Source organism: Pseudophryne corroboree, chromosome 10, assembly GCF_028390025.1.
Source record: "Pseudophryne corroboree isolate aPseCor3 chromosome 10, aPseCor3.hap2, whole genome shotgun sequence".
NCBI lineage: Eukaryota > Metazoa > Chordata > Amphibia > Anura > Myobatrachidae > Pseudophryne > Pseudophryne corroboree.
The window spans coordinates 9310426-9331009 of record NC_086453.1 but is presented as its reverse complement, the minus strand read 5'-3'; the positions used below and the strand labels follow the sequence as shown (position 1 = coordinate 9331009).

The 20584-nt window shown below is 52.2% G+C and overlaps 1 protein-coding gene across 1 annotated transcript in view; it reads left to right on the top strand.

Annotated features, from left to right (window-relative positions):
* FBXO42 (F-box protein 42) overlaps positions 1-13652 on the top strand; it is a 35407-nt gene extending 21755 nt beyond the window's left edge. Inside the window, exons 3-10 of the mRNA XM_063942091.1 lie at positions 5858-5974; positions 6984-7118; positions 9628-9781; positions 10446-10556; positions 11306-11402; positions 11614-11670; positions 11969-12085; positions 12457-13652. Of these exons, the coding sequence (XP_063798161.1) occupies positions 5858-5974; positions 6984-7118; positions 9628-9781; positions 10446-10556; positions 11306-11402; positions 11614-11670; positions 11969-12085; positions 12457-13521 (1853 nt within the window). The 3' untranslated portion in view covers positions 13522-13652. The remainder of the gene's footprint in view (positions 1-5857; positions 5975-6983; positions 7119-9627; positions 9782-10445; positions 10557-11305; positions 11403-11613; positions 11671-11968; positions 12086-12456) is intronic.
* Positions 13653-20584: the final 6932 nt, after the last annotated feature.

The following is a 20584-nucleotide window of genomic DNA, read 5'->3' as shown; positions in this document are numbered from 1 at the left end:
GCAGAGCGCCCTCTGCTGGCATACGGGTGTACAGCTCTGCTGATCATCGCTTTCCATACTGACTGGTGGCGGCTCAGACCACTAAATGTCATCCTCGCATATTAGTGGGTGATGGATGCGCTTTAAAATGAATTTTCTCTAACGTCCTAGTGGATGCTGGGAACTCCGTAAGGACCATGGAGAATAGCGGGCTCCGAAGGAGGCTGGGCACTCTAGAAAGATTTATGACTACCTGGTGTGCACTGGCTCCTCCCACTATGACCCTCCTCCAAGCCTCAGTTAGATTTCGTGCCCGGCCGAGGTTGGATGCACACTAGGGGCTCTCCTGAGCCCTTAGAAAGAAAGTATAGTTTTAGGTTTTTTATTTTCAGTGAGACCTGCTGGCAACAGGCTCACTGCAGCGAGGGACTAAGGGGAGAAGAAGCGAACTCGCCTGCTTGCAGCCGGATTGGGCTTCTTAGGCTACTGGACACCATTAGCTCCAGAGGGATCGACCGCAGGCCCAGTCCTTGGTGTTCGGTACCGGAGCCGCGCCGCCGTCCCCCTTACAGAGCCAGAAGCAAGAAGAGGTCCGGAAAAACGGCGGCAGAAGACATCAGTCTTCACCAAGGTAGCGCACAGCACTGCAGCTGTGCGCCATTGCTCCTCATGCACACTTCACACTCCGGTCACTGAGGGTGCAGGGCGCTGGGGGGGGGGCGCCCTGAGCTGCAATAAAAACACCTTGGCTGGCAAAAATACCACAATATATAGCCCCAGAGGCTATATATGTGGAAAATACCCCTGCCAGAATCCAGAAAAAAGCGGGAGAATAGGCCGCGGAAAAGGGGCGGAGCTATCTCCCTCAGACACACTGGCGCCATTTCTCCTTCACAGATCCGCTGGAAGGAAGCTCCCTGGCTCTCCCCTGCAGTCTACACTACAGAACAGGGTAAAAACAGAGAGGGGGGGCACTAAATTTGGGCGCAATATATATAATATAAAAAGCAGCTATAGGGGACATAACTCAGTTAGTCCCTGCATTATATAGCGCTCTGGTGTGTGCTGGCATACTCTCACTCTGTCCCCCCAAAGGGCTTTTGTGGGTCCTGTCCTCATTCGGAGCATTCCTTGTGTGTGTGCGGTGTGTCGGTACGGCTATGTCGACATGTTTGATGAGGATAATGATGTGGAGGCGGAGCAGATGCCTTTAGAAGGGATGTCACCCCCTGCGGGGCAGACACCTGAGTGGATGGGCTTATGGAAAGTAATGAGTGCACGTATAGACTCCTTATATAAAAAAATCGACGACATGCCAAATGTGGGACAGCCGACTTCTCAGCTCGTGCCTGCCCAGGCGTCGCATGGGTCGTCAGGGGCTCTAAAACGCCCGCTACCTCTAGCAGACCCAGATGTCGGCACTGATACTGACACCAGTGTCGACGACGATGAGTCAAACCTGATGCCCACTAAGGCCATTCACTGCATGATTGAGGCAATGAAAGAGGTGTTAAACATTTCCGATATAACTACAGGTACCACTAAAAAGGGTATTATGTTTGGAGAGAAAAAACTACCCGTAGTTTTTCCCCCATCAGATGAATTAAATGAAGTGTGTGAAGAAGCGTGGGCTTTCCCTGATAAAAAATTGGTAATTCCTAAGAAGGTACTAATGGCGTTCCCTTTCCCGCCAGAGGATAGGTCACGTTGGGAAACACCCCCTAGGGTGGATAAAGCGCTCACACGTTTGTCTAAAAAGGTGGCACTACCGTCTCCGGATACGGCCGCCCTCAAGGAACCTGCTGATAGAAAGCAGGAGGCGATCCTGAAGTCTGTATATACACACACAGGCATTATACTTAGGCCAGTTATTGCGTCAGCTTGGATGTGCAGTGCTGCCGCTGCGTGGTCAGATAAACTGTCAGAAAATATTGACACATTAGACAGAGACACGATCCTGTTAACCATAGACCATATAAAAGACTCAGTCTTATATATGAGAGATGCACAGAGGGAAATCTGCCGGCTGGCATCTAAAGTAAGTGCATTGTCCATTTCTGCTAGGAGAGGCTTATGGACTCGCCAGTGGACAGGAGATGCGGATTCAAAAAAGCACATGGAAGTGTTACCATATAAGGGTGAGGAATTATTTGGGGATGGTCTCTCGGACCTAGTTTCCACAGCAACGTCTGGGAAATCAGCATTTTTACCCCATGTCCCCTCACAGCCTAAGAAGGCGCCGTTTTATCAGGTTCAGTCCTTTCGGACCCAGAAAAACAGGCGTGGAAAAGGCGGGTCTTTTCTGTCCAGAGGCAGAGGTAGGGGAAAAAGGCTGCAACAAACTGCAGGTTCCCAGGAGCAAAAGTCCTCCCCCGCTTCTTCTTCCAAGTCCGCCGCATGACGGTGGGGCTCCACAGGCGGAGCCAGGTACGGTGGGGGGTCGCCTCAAAAATTTCAGCGATCAGTGGGTTCGCTCACAGGTGGATCCCTGGATCCTGCAAATAGTATCTCAGGGGTACAAGCTGGAATTCGAGGCGTCCCCACCCCACCGGTTCCTAAAATCTGCCTTGCCGACTGCTCCCTCAGACAGGGAGGCGGTGCTAGCGGCAATTCACAAGCTGTATTCCCAGCAGGTGATAATCAAGGTACCCCTACTTCAACAAGGCCGGGGTTATTATTCAACACTATTTGTGGTACCGAAACCGGACGGTTCGGTGAGACCCATTCTAAATTTGAAATCCTTGAACACATACATAAAGAAATTCAAGTTCAAGATGGAATCGCTCAGGGCGGTTATTGCAAGCCTGGACGAGGGGGATTACATGGTATCCCTGGACATCAAGGATGCTTACTTGCATGTCCCCATTTACCATCCTCACCAGGAGTACCTCAGATTTGTGGTACAGGATTGCCATTACCAATTTCAGACGCTGCCGTTTGGACTGTCCACGGCACCGAGGGTATTTACCAAGGTTATGGCGGAAATGATGATACTCCTTCGAAGAAAGGGAGTTTTAATTATCCCGTACTTGGACGATCTCCTAATAAAAGCGAGGTCCAAGGAACAGTTGTTGGTGGGAGTAGCACTATCTCAGGAAGTGCTGCACCAGCACGGCTGGATTCTGAATATCCCAAAGTCACAGCTGGTTCCGACGACACGGATACTGTTCCTGGGTATGATTCTGGATACAGTCCAGAGAAAAGTGTTTCTCCCGGAGGTGAAAGCCAGGGAGTTGTCATCTCTAGTCAGAGACCTCCTGAAACCAAAACGGGTATCAGTGCATCACTGCACGCGGGTCCTGGGAAAGATGGTGGCTTCTTACGAAGCAATTCCCTTCGGCAGGTTCCATGCCAGAATCTTTCAGTGGGACCTGTTGGACCAGTGGTCCGGATCGCATCTTCAGATGCATCGCTTAATAACCCTGTCTCCAAGAACCAGGGTGTCTCTACTGTGGTGGCTGCAGAGTGCCCATCTTCTAGAGGGCCGCAGGTTCGGCATACAGGACTGGGTCCTGGTGACCACGGATGCCAGCCTTCGAGGCTGGGGGGCAGTCACACAGGGAAGAAACTTCCAAGGACTATGGTCGAGTCAGGAGACTTCCCTTCACATAAATATTCTGGAACTAAGGGCCATCTACAATGCCCTAAGTCAAGCAAAATCCCTGCTCCTACACCAGCCGGTGCTGATCCAGTCAGACAACATCACGGCAGTCGCCCATGTAAATCGACAGGGCGGCACAAGAAGCAGGATGGCGATGGCAGAAGCCACAAGAATTCTCCGATGGGCGGAGAATCATGTACTAGCACTGTCAGCAGTGTTCATTCCGGGAGTGGACAACTGGGAAGCAGACTTCCTCAGCAGACACGACCTCCACCCGGGAGAGTGGGGACTTCACCCAGAAGTCTTCCAGATGCTGTTAAACCGTTGGGAGAAACCACAGGTGGACATGATGGCGTCCCGTCTCAACAAAAAGTTAAAAAGATATTGCGCCAGGACAAGGGACCCTCAGGCGATAGCTGTGGACGCTCTAGTGACACCGTGGGTGTACCAGTCGGTTTATGTGTTCCCTCCTCTGCCTCTCATTCCAAAGGTATTGAGAATAATAAGAAAGCGAGGAGTAAACACGATTCTCGTGGTTCCGGATTGGCCAAGACGAGCGTGGTACCCGGAACTTCAAGAGATGCTCTCAGAGGACCCGTGGCCTCTACCGCTCAGACAGGACCTGATACAGCAGGGGCCCTGTCTGTTCCAAGACTTACCGCGGCTGCGTTTGACGGCATGGCGGCAACACCGGATCCTAAAGGAAAAGGGTATTCCGGAAGAAGTCATTCCTACGCTTATTAAGGCCAGGAAAGATGTTACGGCAACGCATTATCACCGCATATGGCGGAAATATGTTGCATGGTGCGAGGCCAATAAGGCCCCAACAGAGGAATTTCAACTAGGTCGATTTCTGCATTTCCTGCAAGCAGGAGTGGATATGGGCCTGAAACTAGGCTCCATTAAAGTACAGATCTCGGCTCTGTCAATTTTCTTTCAAAAAGAACTAGCTTCAGTACCTGAAGTTCAGACTTTTGTAAAAGGAGTGCTGCATATTCAGCCCCCGTTTGTGCCTCCAGTGGCACCTTGGGATCTCAACGTGATGTTGAGTTTCTTATGGTTTGAGCCACTTAAAACCGTGGATCTGAAATATCTCACGTGGAAAGTGGTCATGTTATTAGCCTTGGCGTCAGCTAGGCGAGTGTCAGAATTGGCGGCTTTATCATGTAAAAGCCCTTATCTGATTTTCCATATGGATAGGGCAGAATTGAGGACTCGTCCCCAATTTCTCCCTAAGGTGGTGTCAGCGTTTCACCTGAACCAGCCTATTGTGGTGCCGGCGGCTACTAGTGAATTGGAGGACTCCAAGTTGCTAGACGTTGTCAGGGCCCTGAAAATATATGTTTCCAGGACGGCTGGAGTCAGAGAATCTGACTCGCTATTTATCCTGTATGCACCCAACAAACTGGGTGCTCCTGCTTCTAAGCAGTCTATTGCTCGCTGGATTTGTAGTACAATTCAGCTTGCACATTCTGTGGCAGGCATACCACAGCCAAAATCTGTAAAGGCCCATTCCACAAGGAAGGTGGGCTCATCTTGGGCGGCTGCCCGAGGGGTCTCGGCTTTACAACTTTGCCGAGCAGCTACTTGGTCAGGGGCAAATACGTTTGCAAAATTCTACAAAATTGATACCCTGGCTGAGGAGGACCTGGAGTTCTCTCATTCGGTGCTACAGAGTCATCCGCACTCTCCCGCCCGTTTGGGAGCTTTGGTATAATCCCCATGGTCCTTACGGAGTTCCCTGCATCCACTAGGACGTTAGAGAAAATAAGAATTTACTCACCGGTAATTCTATTTCTCGTAGTCCGTAGTGGATGCTGGGCGCCCGTCCCAAGTGCGTATTGTCTGCAATACTTGTATATAGTTATTGTTAACTAAAGGGTTATTGTTGAGCTATCTGTTGAGAGGCTCAGTTGTTTTCATACTGTCAAACTGGATATAGTATCACGAGTTGTACGGTGTGATTGGTGTGGCTGGTAAGAGTCTTACCCGGGATTCTAGATCCTTCCTTATTATGTCTGCTCGTCCGGGCACGGTGTCCTAACTGAGGCTTGGAGGAGGGTCATAGTGGGAGGAGCCAGTGCACACCAGGTAGTCATAAATCTTTCTAGAGTGCCCAGCCTCCTTCGGAGCCCGCTATTCTCCATGGTCCTTACGGAGTTCCCAGCATCCACTACGGACTACGAGAAATAGAATTACCGGTGAGTAAATTCTTATTATAACTTCACAGTGATTTTATTATTATCTCAGTAATGTGTTCTTATCTTCTGCCACCAGGTGTCGCTCATCAGTGTTATCACGGATTCATTAAAGCGGTTCACGATGGCAACATCCAGTGGGAGAGCCGAACATACCCCTATCCCGGGACCCCAATTACTCAGCGCTTCTCACACAGTGAGTGTTCCTGCCCCTCGTACATGTGATAGACGGAACTCCGATCCCCCGGCCTTCGCTTTCCTCCTACCATCATGATGGCGCACGTTATCTGATTGTGTGTGTGACATGTCTGTGTTACAGGCTGTATATCCAGGCAGGGGGTGTGGTATTGAAAGTCGACAGCAACTAGGTCGACAATGTCTAGGTCGACCACTATTGGTCGACAGTAACTAGGTCGACAGGGTGTCTAGGTCGACAGGGTGTCTAGGTCGACAGGGTCTTTAGGTCGACATGTTCTAGGTCGACAGGTCAAAAGGTCGACATGAGTTTTTAATGTTATTTTGGTGTCGTTTTCTTCATAGAGTGACCGGGAACCCCAATTAGTGCACTGCGTCCCCTCGCTTCGCTCGCCATGCTTCGGGCATGGTGCCTTCGCTCCGCTACCGCTTCGCTCGGCACACTTTACCGTTCCAATCGTAGTCCACGTGGATCGTTAAGTATGAAAAGGTTAAAAAAAGAAAAAAATTGTGAAAAACTCATGTTGACCTGTCGACCTAGAACATGTCGACCTAAAGGCCCTGTCGACCTAGACACCCTGTCGACCTAGTTACTGTCGACCAATAGTGGTCGACCTAGACATTGTCGACCTAGTTACTGTCGACTTTCAGTCCGGATCCCCCAGGCAGGAGCCGCAGTGTATCTGAAATACACTTTCCAATGACTGCCCCTGGAATGAGAATTGATGAGGGATTATTATTAATGAGGGGGGTCATACCGTGCAGTGCTAGAGACCTGACTGTCCTGTGCCATCTGGGTAACGTGTAGCAGAGGAGGGGGTGATGGTGTCTGCTGCGTGTCAGGTCACAGGGCACTGAGCGTGGCAATCTACCATTGTGGTGTCAGTGCAGGGCTAGAGGCAGGGTCACAGGAGATGTGACTGTAGCTAAATAGCCAGGGCATGCAGCCTTGTATACGCATGGTGTGCCATCCTCTCCGTGTACCATATCTCTTATCTCTCCTTACCCAGGTGCGTGCTACTACGACTCTAACCAGTCCATGTACGTGTTTGGCGGGTGCACGCAGAGCAGCTGTAACGCTGCGTTTAATGACCTGTGGCGGCTGGATCTCAACAGCAAGGAGTGGATCCGACCTTTGGCCTCCGGTGAGTGGATATTAAGCACATGTTTCCTGTGCGGTTGGATTGCTGCAGATATTTTGCATTTGGATGGTTTTCAGTCTGTTATCATTATGTAATACATAGCATAGCTGCCAAGTGCATGTGTGACGTCGCTGGAGATGGTGACGTCGTCGCTGGGAAGGGGCGCTGCAGATGGTGATGAGATTGAGATCATCCATAAATGACAGTGCAGGGAAGTCGGTCCCGCAGTGCGGTGTGAGTGGCCGGTCCCGCAGTGCGGTGCTCTCATTATATAGGGTAGGCACCAGACTGCAGCACAGGCAGTGATGTATCTCTCCCTGCCCCATACATCACATGTCAGGATTGGCGGCGGGCTGGGGATGTCATCCGCATATGTATGATCTCTGCTCCTCTACAGCCACCGCTAATCAGGATGTCCTACTGTGATTACAGCTGCAGTGAAGGTGTAATTAGTGCGGCTTCCTTCTTATAGCTCATACATGAGTGGGAGGAGTCTTGTCAGCAGTAATAAGAGGTCAATGCAACAGCGCCCCCACTGGTAGACCCATAGGGGCTGATCCAGTTTGGCCGTGAGCTCTGATTGGAGACTCCCAGATATTATAGATAGATGGTAAATCATTGCTTAGAATTGCTCGCTCCTCTATGGAAGCGGCAAACGAGTAAACTCGGGTACACACTAAGCGATATGTGTCGGAGTGATATGTCGTTGCATCGTATAGTGTGCTGTACATCAGATGGGACGCTGCAGTGAGCGACGGCGTGCAGTTACATGCGTACGTACGTTGTACACCGGATCGTGCAGTGGGTGCGGCGGCGCAATATATTGTTACATTGTCGCAACGTTGCTAGGACACACATTGTTCTATTGTGTACCCCGCTCTTATAGTTCTACAACCATTAGATCCGGTACCTTGCAGATAGTTTAATCAGCCCCATTGCGTGAGAGATGCTCCCTGTTCAAAAACTCAAGAAGGTCCAGCATAATGTAGTCTACAGGTCGGCAGCTGTGGGGTAATGGCATCCTGGAACTTGTAGTTCTACGACAACGGAAGTGCCATAAGTTGCTTAAGCCTAGTGCAGTTTAATATAAACATCAACAGGACTGTGACAATTGTGAATACTGTAGTAGTGTATGGTGACATTCCCCCACAATGAGTGGAACACGTGGGGTGCACCAGGGGCCCACACCCCCTCCTGACGTCACTCCACGTGCCACGGTGATGTGCTGCAGAGATCGCTCCTGTCTCCTACAGCTCGTGGCAGAGTACACTGTCCTGAGAATGCAGAGCTGCGAGGTATCCCACGGGAGGGGCCACACCACAATCCCACCTCTCTCTCCAGGACACGGCTCGGCTGCAGGCAGGTTTGCAGCAGTGAGCTCATTCTGTCTGGAAAGCTGCCCGACGGGTGTGTGTTCTGACTTGTGCTCAGGTGACGGGTGCAACCAAACCCTGACACATCAGCTACGGGATACGTGCTGGAGTCTGGCCGGCCGGTGCTCTGAGTCCCTTTGATGGTCCGGCCCCAGACGGACAGACAGTTGGTCCCTTTGGACAGCCTATTGATTGCTTGTGTTTTTCATCATGGGGTGACCATGTTAATAGAAATCCAAGTTCAGTAGACTGCATCTGTCTGCCACTCGCGGTGCAGGTATCTCTGGCACTGTAACTGGCTTTCTGAGAGCGCTGCCAGAGAAGGAAGCTGCAGTGACAGCGCCCACTCCGAGCCTCAGGATAAGGCATTTCCCACAGGCTACATGTATGGAATAACTGGGAAATGAGAGAATAATGGCCCACCCCCATGCACCCCGTGCTGTCCTGCCGTCCCATCTTCCTTCTGCTTTGTATCCGGCCTCAGGGATCCCCGCCACGGTGTGGATGAGATATATTATGTATATTTCTAGAGCAGTAACCTCTGCATCTCAGTCCGGCTTGGGCAGCCTGTGACTCTCTCCTGGTGGGACTACAAGTCCCAGTGACAGAAACACGGGTCTGGAAATGATCTTGTTTTCCAGTTGTTTTAAATGAAAATCTGTTATTTCCCCTGGGATGACCTGTACAAGGTGCCGGGGTCTGGCCGTGTCCTGTGAGGTGTGAATGGAGTCACATGCTATATACGGCAGACGTCGCTGTGCCTGGGAGTCCCTGTCCGGAACATTTCCCACTTGTTACTGGCGTCAGTTCCTGTCTGATTTCCCCGGAGTCCCTGCCGCTATCAGAGGAATGTCTGAGGACTGATCGCTGCTCTGGGAAAACTCTCATTTCTCATCCAGAACAGGCTACGGCTATGTTTTCAGAACTCCCTGTAGGTGGAGCTGTTGCTCACATTGGAGCAGAGTCGTATATAGCCCTATGCAGTGCCATAGTCTCCTAATTGTGCCCCCTACTGGAAGTGCTGTAATTATTGCATGAGCTGTAGGTGTATTATATTATAATCATTCTGTGCATGTTTGCTGGTGTAATAGATGGAACTGTGCGACTGCTGACTGCGTCCTGTTCTGCGTTCTCTGCAGGTTCCTATCCCTCCCCCAAGGCGGGGGCCACGCTGGTGGTGTACAGAGAACTGCTGGTGCTGTTCGGAGGGTGGACTCGCCCCAGCCCGTACCCGCTACATCAACCCGAGCGCTTCTTTGATGAGATCCACACGTACTCGCCTTCTAAAAACTGGTAAGATGGGATTCCGTGTATGTGTTCTTGTTCAAGTGACCAAACACGTGTGTGAGCCATCCGTGTCCTCCATGGGGGTGGGTACGTGGGACCGACAGTCACTGTGTCGATCCTGCAATGCGGGCGCCGGTGTGTAGACAGGCTAACGTTCTTCATGGGGGGGGGGGTTCAAAGCGGCGTGGCGATGCCGGCTGCGCAGATCTTAGGCACTTGCGGTAGTTCTGACATCGAGACTCTCTTCCTCGAACCTCTATGCAGTTCCGGAATGGCACATCGCAAAGGATTGAGTTCCCGTCCTTAGAGCATGATCAGGATTATACTGTGTCTGTAAACTTGCTCGAAGTTTTACTGGCGATTAAGATGCTGTACGTAACACGGTCGCCTTGTCTACATGCCGGTGCCTGAGGATCCTGTAACTACTTACCCCTCCGGGTGCTCTGTGGTGGTCATAGCGCAGAGCGTGCAGGACGGTGGGGTAACCCCGCTAGTATCACACAGCCTGCCGCACACACATCTAGTCGGCTTGTCCGGTAACAATAGACGGTGCGCCCATCTCGTACAGCCAGAACTAGCACGCAGCCAGAATGTCACCTGTGCGTCTTGTATTGCTGTACTGTGTCTCTAACATATACACACGTGACCTCTTCTGTCATGTGATATCCAGGTGGAACTGCATAGTGACCACACACGGCCCTCCACCCATGGCTGGACATTCCTCATGTGTCATTGGGGACAAGATGATCGTCTTCGGAGGCTCACTCGGTTCCCGGCAAATGTGAGTCACCTGATGTATCTAAGACTGCACACCTTAATTCCAAACGTAATGAGAGGTGCTACCATGCTGAGACTTGTAGTTCCACACAGAAAGCCGAAAAGATTGCAGGTGCACACCCTAGGCACTGAGCACTGCTAATAACGATGATAGTAGTAAACAGAGGAATGTAACAGAGTAGACATGAGGTGCTTGGCACAATCTTTGGCCAAAAATATTTGCTAAGATGAGCTTCGCTACTGCTCTGTGTAGGGGATGGGGCAGAGAGGACACTGGGGTGTGTGTGACTGGGATGTGGGGGAGACCGGCAGTTACCCCAGGACGGGGCAGTAATACCGCTCTGTGTAGGGGATGGGGCAGATAGGACACTGGGGTGTGTGTGACTGGGTGGGGTAGACCGGCAGTAACCCCAGGACCGGGCAGTAATACCGCTCTGTGTAGGGGATGGGGCAGATAGGACACTGGGGTGTGTGTGACTGGGTGGGGGAGACCGGCAGTTACCCCAGAACGGGGCAGTAATACCGCTCTGTGTAGGGGATGGGGCAGAGAGGACACTGGGGTGTGTGTGACTAGGTGGGTGGGGGAGACCGGCAGTAACCCCAGGACGGGGCAGTAATACCGCTCTGTGTAGCGGATGGGGCAGCGGTACAGAGAGGACACTGGGGTGTGGGGGAGACCGGCAGTTACCCCAGGACGGGGCAGAAATGCCGCTTTGCCACTTACTGTGTAATAACTCTTCAATCATCTTGCAGGAGCAATGACGTCTGGGTGCTCGACTTGGAGCAGTGGTCGTGGTCCAAGCCAAATATCTGCGGGCCCAGCCCCCACCCCAGAGGAGGACAGTCCCAGGTACACCCCAGAAACTGCCCCAACCTGTCCAGCTGTAACGTGCTTTATTAAGGGCCGGTTGTAGCCAGCTATCGCCCATGTGACCCGGCGTATCAGTGCTACAGCTCTGAGCGGGCGACTGTACAGCAAGTCATCATTGTGTTTGTGCTGCACCTTAGTGACATCCAGATCACATGTCCTGACCGTAGTTCTCCTGTCTTCCTGCCTATAGATCATCATCGACAACGAGACCATTCTCATCCTGGGCGGCTGCGGAGGACCCAATGCTGTGAGTGGACTCTCTGACAATATATAGCTGCTTGTGAGGCGTGGACTTTATATAGGGGGTCGGATCACTAGAGGTGGAAAGTCCATGACCTGTTGTAATCTCAGCGTGGTCCTATAATCCCCCCCCTTCCTGCTCCATAACAGAGAGTGGGCGTCCTCCACGTCTGAGCCCCAGGCTTGTTATCTGTCCGGCATAGCCAGTGTATCTGAGCAGTGTGCCGTATCCATCCATGAACATACCGGCACCTGTATACTGCAAGCCACCGCGATAGTAATATCCTTCTGTCTGTGCTTTGCAGCTCTTTAAAGATGCCTGGTTGCTGCACATGAATACCAACCCTTGGACCTGGCAGCAGCTGAAGGTGGAGAACGAGGAGCACGGGGCGCCCGAGCTCTGGTGCCACCCAGCGTGTAGGGTAAGTCTCCTGTGCGTTATGTACCTACTTGCGCCCATCACTGTATGTGCCATTCAGTCTCGGCCCTAGATGTCACTACACGGCTGTTTGGGGGCGGGATCATTTCAGCTTTGATCACCTGACCACCCGGACCATGTAGTAAGCATTTCTGTTACCTAGGAGACTTGCTAGCCTATCGCGCAAGCTCTGGCTCTGCGATCACCACCCTCCTGAGCAATGATCCCGAGTGGTAGAAAGGCAGCGTTGTGTTCCCAGTTATATTCTTTATGTATAAGTGACCCTTTAGTGCTGTCTGTAACGTGTAGCACCAGCCCTGTATTGCGCTGTCCCGCGTCCATGTTGGTAACGCAGTGTCCTCTTCTCTCCTGCAGGTAGGCCAGTGTGTGGTAGTGTTCAGCCAGGCACCCAGTGGCCTTGCTCCTCTCAGTCCAAGCCTGAACTCCCGTCCTTCTCCAATCAGCGCCACGCCACCCTCCCTGGCTCCGGAGACTCGGGAGTACCGCTCGCAGTCCCCTGTCAGAGCGCCGGATGAAGCTCCCTGTGTGAACGGCCGCTGGGGGACACTCAGGCCTCGGGCTCCTAGGCACGCTGGCGGGGGGTCCCGTGAAGGCAGCTGGTCGCCAGCAAGAGGCGACGGCCTCTCTCCCGTCCATAATGGAGGCAGTATCTCGCCTGCTGCAGCTCTAGACAGCCCCCTGCAGGTCATGTCGCCCCCTGCAGCTGAGGGCTGTGATCACCAGGCTCCGCCCCCGCTGCCTGCACGCAGGGGATCCCTTCCAGAGCAGAAGGATTTATGTCTAGGCGCTGAAGAGTGCGCATGGAAAAGGGGCGACCTGGAGCTGGACTCTGCGAGTAGAAACCCACCAGAGCAAACCAATGGCGTGCACAGCCCACCTCACATCACTTACTCCGGAACAGTGTCTCCTGGCGCGCTCCGTCGGAGCCTAGAAGCTGTCCGAGCCCTGGCGACTTCCTCAGTGTCATCATCGTCCTCTTCTTCATCGTCACATGGGGGTGCTAAGCCAGTAAGCCCTCCCACCCTCTCCTCCCCAAGCTCACCCAACAGTGGAACTGAAGCAGCATCTGCTCGTCCAGCCTCGGCCCAAAGTGATGGCCACTCCCTGCCCCCTATCGCCCGTCGCCTAGGTCACCACCCACCCCAGTCACTCAATGTGGGGAAGCCCTTATATCAGAGCATGAACTGCAAGCCTATGCAGATGTACGCATTGGACATTCAAGGGACCCGGGAACGGGGCCGTGTAAAATGGAAGGTGTTCAGCGGCAGTTCCGTGGTGGGGCCCCCCGAGACCAGCTTACACACTGTCGTGCAGGGCCGGGGGGAGCTGATCATTTTCGGTGGGCTCATGGACAAGAAACAGAACGTCAAATATTACCCTAAAACCAACGCCTTGTATTTCGTACGAGCCAAGAGATAATGTGACCATGGACCTCAGACCTCTATTTGGAAACGGCTCCATTTTTACCTATTTTACACTACTTGGCCCTTTGTGGTTTTGTCCTTGGTTTTCAGATGAGCCGGTAAATAAAGTAGCAGCTTTGATGCTCAGGTGACGTGTTACCGTGATTTACCCCCGTCTCCGCTGTGTATCCTGCACCCTTCTCACAGCTAGGCGGCCATTTTGTGAATAGGCCAATATTCATGACGCTGCCGCCTATGTGTGTACTAGGAACCGGCGACAGCAGCGATGCATGACATTGGCGCAGGTCACAAGATCTGTAGGCAAGTTTCACACTATAAAGGGGATGAAAGGTTTATTTTATCATAGTCCTCCATTGTAATGTGGTGCTCCAGCAGCCGGGTTACCACGTAGAAGTCTCCCGACTCCACAGTCTGCAGGTGCCCTCACAGTGATGCAGAGTAATGGGGGGTACAGGCAATGTACTATCTGCCGAGAGCGTCAATCATTTCACTTTGGTTTTTATTGTAACAATATTTCTGCCGTTTTACATGGAAATTGGACACTTGGGTAAGCGGTCAGCAACCTGCGACTCTCCAACTCCCAGCATTCCCCGGGGGACATCGGATGTTACCCAGCATTCCCTGCGCTGACGGGGGCCCGCCAGATGGCCCCCTGCGCTGACGGGGGCCCGCCAGATGGCCCCCTGCGCTGACGGGGGCCCGCCAGATGGCCCCCTGCGCTGACGGGACACACAGGATAAAGAACGGGTAACAGCTTTAGGATCCTGGGCTGAGGTATGGAGATACTGTAGAACTACACACAAGGGACAGCCCTACATAAAGCAATATTTATAGTACTGCAAATCGGCTTCTCCACCATTGTAACATTATTCCCAGACGGGACGTACAGGAGAGGTCGGGCCTCTAACCTCTGCAATAACTGCTGTAAGGGGAACACTGGGGGAGCCGGGCCTCTAACCTCGGCAATAACTGCTGTAAGGGGAACACTGGGGGAGCCAGGCCTCTAACCTCTGCAATAACTGCTGTAAGGGGAACACTGGGGGAGCCGGGCCTCTAACCTCTGCAATAACTGCTGTAAGGGGAACACTGGGGGAGACGGGCCTCTAACCTCTGCAATAACTGCTGTAAGGGGAACACTGGGGGAGCCGGGCCTCTAACCTCTGCAATAACTGCTGTAAGGGGAACACTGGGGGAGCCAGGCCTCTAAACTCTGCAATAACTGCTGTAAGGGGAACACTGGGGGAGCCGGGCCTCTAACCTCTGCAATAACTGCTGTAAGGGGAACACTGGGGGAGCGGGGCCTCTAACCTCTGCAATAACTGCTGTAAGGGGAACACTGGGGGAGCGGGGCCTCTAACCTCTGCAATAACTGCTGTAAGGGGAACACTGGGGGAGCCGGGCCTCTAACCTCTGCAATAACTGCTGTAAGGGGAACACTGGGGGAGCCAGGCCTCTAAACTCTGCAATAACTGCTGTAAGGGGAACACTGGGGGAGCGGGGCCTCTAACCTCTGCAATAACTGCTGTAAGGGGAACACTGGGGGAGCCGGGCCTCTAACCTCTGCAATAACTGCTGTAAGGGGAACACTGGGGGAGCCGGGCCTCTAACCTCTGCAATAACTGCTGTAAGGGGAACACTGGGGGAGCGGGGCCTCTAACCTCTGCAATAACTGCTGTAAGGGGAACACTGGGGGAGCGGGGCCTCTAACCTCTGCAATAACTGCTGTAAGGGGAACACTGGGGGAGCGGGGCCTCTAACCTCTGCAATAACTGCTGTAAGGGGAACACTGGGGGAGCGGGGCCTCTAACCTCTGCAATAACTGCTGTAAGGGGAACACTGGCGCCCCAGAATATCAGAATTCTTTTCACGGAACCCCGAGGCCAAAAGTCTCTTGTTGAGAAATTCATTAAAAAAAATATGAAATGAAGTAAATAGTTTATATGTCATCATTGGGGTCCGTTATGTGGTGGGGACAGGAGTCACTTGTGTTTGTCACATATGTTATGATATACAGCCGCCATCGCCGGTTCTGCCTATTACATTGACCAAAAGTAATCAGAATTGGTTCTGGACCACCAAACCCGAGGCACAGGGAGCCACGACACAAAGTGTGAGAACCACTGGGCTACAGGAGCAATCCCCCCCGCGGTGCTGAGGGTTGGGGGGGGGGCTGTGTACTAAGTACTGGCACGGTTTCTCCTTGTGTATGAACATGGTGATTATTCGGATCTCTCACCCCAATGCTGACGTATAGGCGCCTCCTCTCGCGGCATCAACCTATAACGCTGTCATGGTGACGGGGAGACGCAGAACATCTCACTCCTAACATGCACTGCAGCAGCCTGGCCGGAGACCACAGGGGGGGATTCAGTGTAAGAGATGGGGAGCCCCCAAATGCCACACACAGAGGCTAAACCTAGGACAATGACCCCCCACAGGCCGCACCTTGTGCCTCCCACAGCCAGATCCGCTCCTCAGAGCGCCATCTTCCTATGGATCCCTATGTTACGGAGGGATTCGAGCAGAGCCTCTGCCATCTCCACTGTGAGTGACCTGCAGCTGTGCACATGTGTGTACTCAGGTCACGCGTGTGCACAGGGCTGGATGGGCACGGTAAGTGTCGCTGGTACTAATGGTGTCCCGCCATGTAACAATACTGAATGGCTCTGGTATATTTCCATGGCCCCCACTGCTGAATGGCCCCCTGAGAGAGGGTGGTCTGAGATTCCATGCGGCCTGTATTCCACAACTGCTGGAGCCAAACAGAACCTGCGGGCGTGGTGCCAGGTAGGACAGTGCCCCATGAGAGGGCGGCCATTACTGGTGTAGAGAGCACAGACCTGACCGGTGCAGTGTGACGGGGCGGAAATGTAACACGGAACCAGTCCCTTACCACACAGTTTTCTCTAACGTCCTAAGTGGATGCTGGGGACTCCGTAAGGACCATGGGGAATAGCGGCTCCGCAGGAGACTGGGCACATCTAAAGAAAGCTTTAGGACTATCTGGTGTGCACTGGCTCCTCCCCCCATGACCCTCCTCCAAGCCTCAGTTAGATCTCTGTGCCCGAACGAGAAGGGTGCACACTAGGGGCTCTCCTGAGCTTCTTAGTGAAAGTTTTCGTTTAGGTTTTTTATTTTCAGTGAGACCTGCTGGCAACAGGCTCACTGCATCGAGGGACTAAGGGGAGAAGAAGCGAACTCACCTGCGTGCAGAGTGGATTGGGCTTCTTAGGCTACTGGACATTAGCTCCAGAGGGACGATCACAGGCCCAGCTTGGATGGGTCCCAGAGCCGCGCCGCCGGCCCCCTTACAGAGCCAGAAGGCAGAAGAGGTCCAGAAAATCGGCGGCAGAAGACGTCCTGTCTTCAACAAGGTAGCGCACAGCACTGCAGCTGTGCGCCATTGCTCTCAGCACACTTCACACTCCGGTCACTGAGGGTGCAGGGCGCTGGGGGGGGCGCCCTGAGACGCAATAATAATAAACACCTTGGATGGCAAAAAATGCATCACATATAGCTCCTGGGCTATATGGATGCATTTAACCCCTGCCAAAATACATAAAAAAAACGGGTGATAAGGCTGCCGATAAGGGGGCGGAGCCTATCTCCTCAGCACACTGGCGCCATTTTCCCTCACAGCTCAGTTGGAGGGAAGCTCCCCTGGCTCTCACCTGCAGTCACTACACTACAGAAAGGGTTAAAAAAGAGAGGGGGGCACAAATTAGGCGCAGTATTAAAGCTATAAGGGGAAAAACACTTATATAAGGTTATCCCTGTATATATATATAGCGCTCTGGTGTGTGCTGGCAAACTCTCCCTCTGTCTCCCCAAAGGGCTAGTGGGGTCCTGTCCTCTATCAGAGCATTCCCTGTGTGTGTGCTGTATGTCGGTACTTTTGTGTCGACATGTATGAGGAGAAAAATGATGTGGAGACGGAGCAGATTGCCTGTAATAGTGATGTCACCCCCTAGGGGGTCGACACCTGAGTGGATGAACTGTTGGAAGAAATTACGTGACAGTGTCAGCTCTGTATAAAAGACAGTGGTTGACATGAGACAGCCGGCTACTCAGCTTGTGCCTGTCCAGACGTCTCATAGGCCGTCAGGGGCTCTAAAGCGCCCGTTACCTCAGATGGCAGATATAGACGCCGACACGGATACTGACTCCAGTGTCGACGGTGAAGAGACAAATGTGACTTCCAGTAGGGCCACACGTTACATGATTGAGGCAATGAAAAATGTTTTACACATTTCTGATAATACGAGTACCACCAAAAAGGGGTATTATGTTCGGTGAGGAAAAACTACCTGTAGTTTTCCTGAATCTGAGAAATTAAATGAGGTGTGTGATGATGCGTGGGTTTCCCCCGATAACAACTGATAATTTCTAAAATGTTATTGGCATTATATCCTTTCCCGCCAGAGGTTAGGGTGCGTTGGGAAACACCCCCTAGGGTGGATAAAGCGCTCACACGCTTGTAAGGGTTCTATCCTCTCCTGAGATGGCCGCCCTTAAGGATCCTGCTGATAGAAAGCAGGAGGGTATCCTAAAATGTATTTAAACACATACTGGTGTTATACTGCGACCAGCAATCGCCTCAGCCTGGATGTGCAGTGCTGGGTTGGCGTGGTCGGATTCCCTGACTGAAAATATTGATACCCTAGATAGGGACAATATATTTTTGCCTATAGAGCATTTGAAAGATGCATTTCTATATATGCGTGATGCACAGCGGAATATTTGCCGACTGGCATCAAGTCTAAGTGCGTTGTCCATTTCTACCAGTAGAGGGTTATGGACAAGTCAGTGGTCAGGTGATGCGTATTCCAAACGGCATTTGGAAGTATTGCCTTATTAAGGGGAGGAGTTATTTGGGGTCGGTCTTTCAGACCTGGTGGCCACGGCAACAGCTGGGAAATCCACGTTTGTACCCCAGGTCGCCTCTCAACATGAGAAGACACCGTATTATCAGGCGCAGTCTTTTCGTGGATAAGCGGGCAAAAGGTTCCTCATTTCTGCCCCGTGACAGAGGGAGAGGAAAAAGGCTGCAGAAATCGGCCAGTTCCCAGGAACAGAAACCCTCTCCCGCCTCTGCCAAGCCCTCAGTATACGCTGGGGCTTTACAAGCAGAATCAGACACGGTGGGGGGCCCGTCTCAATGAATTTCAGCGCGCAGTGGGCTCACTCGCAAGTAGACCCCTGGATCCTTCAGGTGATATCTCAGGGGTACAAATTAGAATTCGAGACGTCTCCCCCTCGCCGTTTCCTAAAGTCGGCTTTACCGATGTCTCCTTCTGACAGGGAGACAGTTTTGGAAGCCATTCACAAGCTGTATTCCCAGCAGGTGATAATCAAGATACCCCTCCTGCAACAGGGAACGGGGTATTATTCCACACTGTTGTGGTACCGAAGCCGAACGGCTCGGTGAGACCGATTCTAAATCTAAAATCTTTGAACACTTACATACAGAGGTTCAAATTCAAGATTGAGTCACTCAGAGCAGTGATTGCGAACCTGGAAGAAGGGGACTACATGATGTCTCGGGACATCAAGGATGCTTACCTTCATGTCAAAATTTACCCTTCTCACCAAGGGTACCTCAGGTTTATGGTACAGAACTGTCACTATCAGTTCAGACGCTGCCGTATGGATGGTCCACGGCACCCCGGGTCTTTACCAAGGTAATGGCCGAAATTATGATATTCCTTCAAAGGAAGGGAATTTTAGTTATCCCTTACTTGGACGATTCCCTGATAAGGGTAAGATCCAGGGAACAGTTGGAGGTCGGTGTAGCACTATCTCAGGTAGTGTTGCTGCAGCACGGCTGGATTCTCAATATTCCAAAATCGCAGCTGGTTCCGACGACTTGTCTTCTGTTCCTAGGGATGATCCTAGACACAGTCCAGAAAAAGGTGTTTCTCCCGGAGGAAAAAGCCAGGGAGTTATCCGAGCTAGTCAGGAACCTCCTAAAACCGAGCCAAGTCTCAGTGCATCAATGCACAAGGGTTCTGGGTAAAAATGGTGGCTTCCTAAAACGAAGCAATCCCATTCGGCAGATTCCACGCAAGACTTTCCAGTGGAACCTACTGGACAAATGGTCCGGGTCGCATCTTCAGATGCATCAGCGGATAACCCTGTCACCAGGGACAAGGGTATCCCTCCTGTGGTGGTTGCAGAGTGCTCATCTTCTAGAGGGCCGCAGATTCGGCATTCAGGACTGGATCCTGGTGACCACGGATGCCAGCCTGCGAGGCTGGGGAGCAGTCACACAGGGAAGGAATATCCAGGGCTTATGGTCAAGCCTGGAGACATCACTTCACATAAATATCCTGAAGCTAAGGGCCATTTACAATGCTCTAAGCTTAGCAAGACCTCTGCTTCAAGGTCAGCCGGTGTTGTTCCAGTCGGACAACATTACGGCAGTCACCCACGTAAACAGACAGGGTGCCACAAGAAGCAGGAGGGCAATGGCAGAAGCTGCAAGGATTCTTCGCTGGGCGAAAAACCATGTGATAGCACTGTCAGCAGTTTTCATTCCGGGAGTGGACAACTGGGAAGCAGATTTCCTCAGCACGACCTCCACCCGGGAGAGTAGGGACTTCACCCAGAAGTCTTCCACATGATTATAAACCGTTGGGAAAAACTCGACAGGTATTGCGCCAGGTCAAGGGACCCTCAGGCAATAGCTGTAGATGCTCTGGTAACACCGTGGGTGTACCAATCAGTGTATGGGTTCCCTCCTCTGCCTCTCATACCCAAGGTACTGAGATTGATAAGATGGAGAGGAGTAAGCACTATATTAGTGGCTCCGGATTGGCCAAGAAGGACTTGGTAACCGGAACTTCAAGAGATGCTCACGGAGGATCCGTGGCCTCTACCTCTAAGAAGGGACCTGCTTCAGCGGGGACCTTGTCTGTTCCAAGACTTGCCGCGGCTGCGTTGACGGCATGGCGGTTGAACGCCGGATCCTGAAGAAAAAAGGCATTCCGGATGAAGTCATCCCTATCCTGATCAAGGCCGGGAAGGATGTAACCGAAAAACATTATCACCGCATTTGG